The sequence below is a fragment of the Gymnodraco acuticeps genome, unplaced genomic scaffold (genome assembly GCF_902827175.1).
Source record: "Gymnodraco acuticeps unplaced genomic scaffold, fGymAcu1.1, whole genome shotgun sequence".
Taxonomy (NCBI): Eukaryota; Metazoa; Chordata; class Actinopteri; order Perciformes; family Bathydraconidae; genus Gymnodraco; species Gymnodraco acuticeps.
In genome coordinates this window covers 3,227,596-3,236,315 of record NW_022992351.1, presented here as the reverse complement: position 1 = coordinate 3,236,315, position 8,720 = coordinate 3,227,596, and the positions used below count along the sequence as shown (strand labels likewise).

The 8,720-nt window shown below is 41.5% G+C and overlaps 1 protein-coding gene across 1 annotated transcript; it reads right to left on the bottom strand.

Annotated features, from left to right (window-relative positions):
* Positions 1–3,129: 3,129 nt before the first annotated feature.
* On the bottom strand, positions 3,130–8,244 carry adora1b (adenosine A1 receptor b). The gene is made up of 2 exons (XM_034209552.1): positions 6,952–8,244; positions 3,130–5,393 (listed from the first exon to the last, which is right to left on the bottom strand). The coding sequence occupies exons 1-2, from the start codon at positions 7,290–7,292 to the stop codon at positions 4,616–4,618; spliced, it is 1,119 nt and encodes a 372-aa protein (XP_034065443.1). The 5' UTR covers positions 7,293–8,244; the 3' UTR covers positions 3,130–4,615.
* Between the last annotated feature and the right edge of the window lie 476 nt (positions 8,245–8,720).

The following is an 8,720-nucleotide window of genomic DNA, read 5'->3' as shown; positions in this document are numbered from 1 at the left end:
GAAACAGAGAAGGGAAAGATGAATCATCAACCTTTCACAGCCAGGGAACACCTTAAACTAATAGAGGGGAATCATGCTACTATACAAAGCATAAACACATTGTTGCGTGATCTGCTCCATAAAATCATATTTTTCAATCCTTGTATTTTTTGCTTCCTCTTTTTAGTGTGGGTTCACAATGGAGTCAATTTGAAGCCCCTACATTTCAAAACCTTGCTTCAAGGCTGGTTCTTAAACCACCTCTTGAGGCAGATATATTATAGACAAAAAGGATCAAAAATTGATGTTGTCCTAATTTTGTAAGACTGTTTGGTGAATAATTCATTGTTGAGGGAAATCAGTTTGTTTTATTTGTGGAACCCTAATGCTGTTTTATTGAAGGGTTTTTACAGATGCTGTGAGCCCTTATCATAGCTGTTTGTCAGAGGTTCAGTGAGTGGGATGAAACCGATTCTGAAGGACTGTAAAAGACAATTGATCGCACACTTTTTTCTGTCTCAGCACCTTTAGGTTAAATACACAGCTAAAGATCATAACATATTCTCTACCTGTGAAATATAGCAGTTGTTTATATTAAACATAATGACATCTTAATATGCTGTGTTCAGTTATTACTTCATGCAAGTTTTCCATCTGCTGCAAATTTGCATCCACACATTTTTCTTTAACATCTTCCCATTTTTAGTCACATCAGTTTGGATGTAGCCTCTCATTAGCTGCGATGCCAACTAGGAATTGATGTTTCCACATTTCTGTATCATAACACAGATGAGTCTGACACAGATGCTCCCTCAGCAAGAGAATTGGTGGCCTTGTTTTTATGACTGATTGGTTTTCCTGTGAAATCACATGTGCAGAAGAATACCAACATACAAGTGCATGATGGCGGATCTTGTTCTGTGGTTTACTGACATCACACTGTAGTGCTGCTTCTTTATGCATGTGCTATCCTTTCATTCACCCTTCAAAGCTCAAAGTGTTTTTACAGCTGTTACCAAAAACAGATGTTGTAACGGTAAATAAAATGTTCTGACAAGACGCCTTGTTTCCTGTTGTGCAGCAGCACCAGAGGCACAACACACATGCTTATTCATGATGGCTGATCAGAGCCCAGGTAAATCAAACCGCTTCTCCATGTTTTATGAAAAAGCCTTTTACTGGGTATCATGCGATGCATTCTCCCCTAAGCCTGCCCTGAAGGTACAGGGAGTCTTGTGAGGATCGGAAGGTCAATGTCAGATAGATCCATAGCTAATATAAGGCGCTAAATACTGACATAAAAAATTGTTGAAACAAACCATTCTATTATTTATCCATAAGACCAGATACACTGAATATTCATATACCAATATTCCAATTTTAGAATGCAAACATTTCCAAAGACACCTTTACCACAATTACACAATGTAGAATTCCCCCTGCAAATGTGCAACGCATAATTTATTGAATCTAATGAAAATAGTATAGCAAATATGTCACAACATAGAATACAAGGTTGCTACACCCTAAACCTGGTTTTACTGCAGAATGTGAATATGGAAAGTAGGAAAGAGCAGCCCCTCTTCCTCCCTAAGGATCTGCAGTTATCCCCCACAAGGACAGTAGGTCGCTGCAGGGTAAGGTCACCTCTGCTGTTCTATCGGAAATACTAAGCTCCAGTATTTTTTTCCCTCCTCTTATTTGTAGTTCTTATCTGAAATTTCCTTCAACTTGATATTCAATCCTTCCCTGAAACTCAGCATCTTTGCCCAGGAAACCAGGCACACATGATATGAATAGCCTCCAAGGCTGAATTAGTGTTATACTGTATGTAAAACAGTCCTAATATTGAACCAGACTATTGATTAATAAGCTTTCTGCTCATCTGATGAAAGTTTGCACATGTGTGTTGTATTTTCTGCTTTATGGATTTTAGACAAGCTTTGTCTGAAAGAGAAGACCGAAGTGAATCAGTTGGCAAAGTGCGAGATTAAGACGTTGCAGACACAGCAAGAGTGAGCAGTCTTCAGGATTAGGGGGCCAGGTATCAAACGAACTCCAATACTGAGAGGAGAAATGGGTTGTCAGAGCTGCGACAACTCTCGACTGTTATCTAAGAGCCACTCGCTGCATTATTGCAGCCGTAATGAGAATTGTGACAGCACTGCCAAGCTGCAGCAAGGTACTAGCAAGTCGAGGTATCTGGGGCTATAAGTCGGTTTTTTTCTTGAATAATCACACATATAGAAATGGTGACTCGTCAAAAAATACTGAATAGGTGGAATGCAACAAACTTATCATTCTTTAACAAACTGTTTTTTAAACCTGAATAAATGCACTGGGTGGGTGGGTGCTTGTAATTCACTGTTTTCTGAGATAGCATGCAGGAAGGGTTGACTTTATGTGAAGAAGGAACAAAATGACAACGGTTATTATCCCCTAACGTTAAACATATTTCCTTTTTCTTTTGGAAAGTGGAAACAAGCTGTAAAAAACCCACTAATATCTTACCTTCTTCTAACATAATATGCCAAATACAGCTTTTTATTTAGACAACTAGCTGATATGCAGCATTCATTTGGAGTCGTGTTTGTGGCCACATGAAGAACACTAATATTCACTCTTTTTAGATGGTCTGTTTAGGTCTGGCCTTATCTGAATATATCTAACATTGTATTACCAGCTTGTTACTTTTGTAGTAAAAGCAGGCTGCTCTCACAGACAAAGATGAGAGCAGTGGGACAAAAAAGCACTTAGGTTGCAGGCTGGAAAACAAACCAATTGAGCTGAAAGGCGCTATAAACCCCAATAGAGCTAAAAGGAGGGTTCATCATTTGTAATGACCCCTCTCACATACAAATTGTCATGTCATCCATTGCTAGTTTGAAATTTGTTACAACACCCACACATTGATTGTAGCCACTTTAAAATTATTGTATGAGTGCAGTAGTGCACCTTTTTCTGAACTGTGCAACCCTTTTTCTGCTAAAAATGTTATTTAGAAATGACTAAATTGTCAATGTTGACAATGTTTTTTTTGTTGAGTAAATGAAACTCTACATTCATCTATGACACCCAAATCACTGAAACCCTGATATCATAGAGATAGGGCTGGACTGTGGAATCATTCATTAAGCCATGAAATACAAATATCACACATATGTATATTTCACTATTCTATTTGAATAAAAATAGAATTGTAAAAAGCATGAACTGTAAAGTACATTATCATATTACACATTTATTCATCCTTTCTTCCCTTAAAATGTGTGCTCTGTACAGTCCACCCACCTGGCCTTTACACTTTGTAGGAAAATCAAGATACAGATGGCGTGGATTGCATTGAGTTATCTGTTTTCTTTGCCCATCTGAACTTCAAAATGTTCACTGCTTGCTCATTCCTCAGAGACGCTTGTCCAAACTGCAGTAGGGAATATCTTAAACTTGCATAAAAGATTGTCACTCACATCAGTAAAACTGTAAACAGTAAACTGACTTGGCCTTTACAAGAGACGAAACAGAATTACTTAAATTCTCATACAATGTTTTTATGTCAGTGGCATTGAACATTGTTATATGACTAATCTACAGATGCCCCAGTTTGGCATTATGCAAAATGTTAAACATACAGTGTAGTTAAGATACTCACAATCTTCAATTTGTCTTTTCCACTGAAGTCTTCTAATTGAAATACTGAGTAAGGCCATGGAAGCCAGTGTTCTTAGTGGTAAGTCGTGATAATCATCAGTTAATGTAGCGGGGAAAAAAGGGAAAACACATCTTCGACTACCAGCTGGCATGGGGCTGGATAAACAAGAGCTTTAAGTCCATCTTGTCTTTTCCCCCATGAGTGGTCTCCTCCATGCCGCTTCTGAAAGGTTAAATTCCCTCCAACTGCTTGTTTCTTATCCCTGTCCATCTCTTTAGTAATGGATCAGTGCTGCTGGGACCACAGAGGGCTCCAGTGGAGAAGAGTTAAGGGATTACAAAACCCTTCTATCAGCCAACACACACACACACCTCCTTACTGCAAACTTCTCTCCCATCATGGCACTTGCTCTCACACCGTTGTGCGATTAAGACCCATGGAAGAGATGAGCAGTCAAAGCTGTGCTGCTGAGTCTCATATTTACATTACAACTACATTCATATTCTTCAGCCACTGCCAGTTTCAACATACACACAATATTACAGTAAGATGAATCTTCTCTTTTGAGCGTATTAACTTTAATTAACTCTTTTAACAGCAGGTTAACACATTTGGTAAACCAATTCTGACCAACCACAATAACTTAAATTGCACATTTTGTAATGTCCACTCCTTGACCCTAATGAACAAAAGTTAAAGCTTAAAATCTTCAGTCTGTTACTAAGATAGACAGTCAATGTCCAAAAGACTTCCATTATTGCAAGTTTATAAATAGCTTTTTGTTGTGCTCTGACCAAACCGTCAGTAAATTCACTCATCCTGAGTAAAGATAATGGTCTTCCAGTGCCTTGGATTTATGATCCAAGTCACTTCAGCCACTAAAGCATTGTAGCACTTCAGGCACCTCATTAGACTACATTCAAATGAGGAGAGAACCAACACTTGTGCAGTGATCAAAACTTTTCAGCTTCTGATTAGATCCTCAGGTTAGACTGTGTTCTGCTCCAGTAAGGGTGGATGTTCTCTAGGTTGCTGGGGAGGTTCGTTCCTCTGTTCCTGCTGCTGCTCCTGTTGTGATGGATCAGATGTTAGGATTCCCTTCTGAGGTGTAGTTGCTTGCTGTGGCTCTGGATTGGGCATCTCTTTCCTGTCGCTGGGCTGAATCTCCAGGGCTGGTGTATCTTTGCAGCAGAAGTACTGTTGCCAGATTTTCCTGAAGGCCGTGCGGAACTTCTTAATACGGAAGGCGTAGATGATTGGGTTGACAGCAGAGTTTCCGTGGGTGAGCAGGATGGCGATGTAGAGGAGGACTATGGGCTTCTCGCACTCCGGGCAGAAGAGTGTGATGCAGTTGATGATGTGGAGGGGGAGCCAGCTAACAGCAAAGAGAAAAAGAACCAGAGCCAGCGATTTAGCAAGCTTCAGCTCCTTGTCATAGTACTTGTTGGGGTCGCTGTGACTGGTGGTGAACTTCTTATTGTTAAGTTGCTTGTGGATAACGTAGAAGATCTCTGCGTAGATGCCCAGCATGAGCAGCAGCGGAGGCAGCACCCAGCCGAAAAAGTTGAAATAGACCATGTAGTCCATGCTGATGACGTTTTCGAACTGGCAGGTGATGATGAGGTCAGAGCTGATGGAGCCGTTCTGCTGAAGGTGCTTCAGGTTGTTCCAGCCTAACATAGGCGTGAGCCCCACGATGAAAGCCACCGTCCAGCATATCACCACCGCCACCCCCGCTCGCTGAGTTGTCACCACCCGCTTGTACCTGTAAACAACACAGTATCACGTCAGCACTTTCTCTCACTGCGCTGCGTCAGGACATTCATGCTTTCTTTTGTACTTAATTTCTCATTCTGTCAGTTCCCTTGGGCTGACAAAAGGTGTGATTCCAAAGGAGGAATTATCATTCAAACCACAAGCACATGGATGTAGCACACATTTCCACTTGAACAAGACTGTGTGTGCAAACCCTTATCAGTTGACTTTGCCCTTTGCAGTACTGCTACTTATCATGCTTATTTTGTTTAGGGCAAAACTGAATCATAGTTCTCTAATTTATTATTACGGTGGACACAAGCTGATGTTACAACAGGCTTCACAGGTTTGGCTTTTTACTGTTTGAAGTGTTTGTGGTAGGAATCAGGGGGTCGAAGAAGGTAAAGGGTGAAGAGGCTGTCAAATCTTATCATTGCTGTCCTCTGAACAATGACAAAGAGGTACTGATACTTGTCCAGAGGCAGCCAGCTTCTGTTGCTCCCCTTGGAATTACTAATGGTTGATATTAACAATGTCTGTCTTGGTGGTTGTAGTGACAATATTAGCATTAGAATAACCTGACCTTTGCAGAAGTGGAGTCTGAATCAAAACAAAACCCCACAATGTAGCCCAGAGCATGTGTTGGATTAGTGTCGATCAGGGATGAATGTGTTAATTTCTGTGTCTGAAGAACGGCAGAGAGATCATTATTCACACACTGAGCCTGCTCAGAAGGGATAAGATACTAATCTAACAGCAGCGAGTGTATAGGGGATGGAATATTCTCCCTCTTGATAACAAATAGTTGTAGGATGGGTTTGGCAGTAGAAAGTCCTAGAATATCTGATTTAAATAACACAAGGGCGCATTGGTGTGAAAGTAGTTGTGGCAGAAACCATCAAGCCTGGAAGGTTTTAAAGGACTTAGTAACACACTTAAATTCCTTGATAAATGCTATCATAAACCTGGAAGACTTAGTGGAGTCTTAGACAGCGGATTCAAGTTTGAGGCACAGACAATATTCTCCAACAATAAATTCCCCTCTTATACTAAGTTTAACTTTACAGCCTTTCAACACCACATCCCTTTTGTTTCAGTCTGGCAGTATAAACCACTGGTGGTATCAAATACAAAACAGGGATATTGAATAGTTGACAGCAAACCCAGCCTTTTTTCTGCCCTCCAGAAACACAGAAAGCACATTTCTCCTGTATACAACCCCGCCCCTGAATGTAATCTTGCCGCTGTTCTACTTTTCCACACATATCATCATCTCCAGGGACTAATTCACGCTGTAAATTGATCAGATATGCCCTTATTAGCTGCCAAGTAAGTAATTGTGAATCAAATCTATTTGCATATAAAGGGATTGACAGGATGGATGAAAACCATGAAGTGAAAGTAAGACCCTTGAGGAAATTGATTCCCAGCAGCAAAGCACTGGGGCTGTGACTTATACAACATCATCATAAACACCATTCTTATCACCATCCCTGCTATATCCACGTGGCACAGATAGTGAGAATAACATGGGCCTCTCCTTTGTGTGGGTTGTTAAAACTCATTACCTGGTGGGGATCTTGACCCTGAGATAGCGGTCAATTGCAATAGCCAGCAGGGCCAGGATTGAACTTTGCGTCAGGACCAGCACCGTGCACGCCACGAGCAGGCAGCTGTAAAAGTGAGTTTGGAGTCCGATGCTGATAGTGATGGCCAAAGGGATGACGAGGGCTCCCACTGCAATATCCGCCAGAGCCAGGGAGACGATGAAACAAAACGTGGTATCTCGCAACGATTTATTAATTTTCACCGCCCAAACCACCATCACATTCCCGATTACGGACGCCAGTGCAATCACCACCTCCATTCCTATGTAGAGGGACTGCGTTGAAAAAAGTGTCCCGGGCATCCTTGCAGATGATTCTGTCCTTGATAAGAAGAAGATTGATTTCAGTGAAGCAGTCTTACGAGAAGCCCACAGCGGTCCTTGACTGTTATTCTTTTCTCATAACAATATATCCCAAATGAGCTGTGCGTCCACCAGTTTAAATGTGCCCACAATCTCCTGGTTACCAGGTCGAAGTTGGAGGGGAAAATCGAGTTATTTTGAGATTTAAAAAAGCGCGTTAACCATCAGTCCGTCAAAACAAAGGGCTTTCCTGAGCAGGTGATGTGGTCTGGTGGCTGTGCGTCGCTCCTGCTATGGTCTGCTCCTACACTTGGGTGAACGCACCTGCTCCTGCTGAGACCCTGCAGCATCCTCCCCAGGCACTCCGACTTATCCAAGAGGGCGCTTCACCTTCATCAGCACACGTTTTTAATGTAACAATGCAGGTTTGAACAAGGCAAATAAGCAGCTGTCTTCTGGCTCAAAGCGCGCACAGTTTTAGCTCGTGCGCAGGCGAGTGCTCCCTCTATCTCTCCCCCTCGCTGTGCATTCAGTAAGATAATAATAATAAGAATGCAGGTGCCAAATATAGCTGTGTGGTTTTATCGCCTTTTTTGTGTTCCATTCAGATGTGCCGTCTTTGTTTCTATGAGATGCATCATCTTGGTTTGACTCGGTGTCCAAAAACATCCTTTGGCGGGTGCGCCTGCTTAATTTTCCATGCAGAAATAAATAAATGCAACCGTAGCCTTGCGCGGGACCGTCCCAAGGAAGTCAGGTATTGCAGAGGTGATTTGAACTCACCCTCATTTTCTTTTTTTATGCCACGCACTCCTCCCCCATGCCCTTTAAAATGCTAATAGCCTTGCTCGGTTTCCCATTGTTCTGATAGAAGGTGAGGCAGCAGGGACCTGCCACAGCGGACACAGAGTAACGCAGATAACGCGCTACCCAGCCAGTAGATATTGGGCTGGAATGGTTGGCTGGTTTAGAGGGGTTTTGGACACTTTAGCTGGCCAGGATGGCTGGTTTAGCTGGTTTAGCTGGTGCACCAGCTAAACCAGCTAAACCAGCCATCCTGGCCAGCTAAAAAAAAACAGCATATACCAGTATAGTATGCTGGTATATGCTGGGCTGGTCACCAGCATCCATCGATCACCAGCTTATGTTTAATAATAGTATTAAATATACCATAGCTTACCAGGATTCCAGGTGACCAGCATGATTATTTAAACTAGAGAACAAAAATATATTACAAAGATTAATTGAGTCATGTAGGCCTATTCTGTTATCTACCAAAATAAAGACATGTTATAGTGTTCATAACAGTATTGTAATTGAATAAATAGCTAGTTAATATAATAAAATACACAGTAACAATACAATAATTATACAAATAATAACCAACCTGCAAATCAACCTATACATCAAAATAAATACATTATCTAA

Coding starts and splice junctions, on each gene's coding strand:
- adora1b (XM_034209552.1), bottom strand. CDS start 7,292: ATGCCCGGGACACTTTTTTCAACGCAGTCCCTCTACATAGGAATGGAG. Junction 5,394..6,951: donor AGGGTCAAGATCCCCACCAG/GTAATGAGTTTT, acceptor TGTTGTTTACAG/GTACAAGCGGGTGGTGACAA.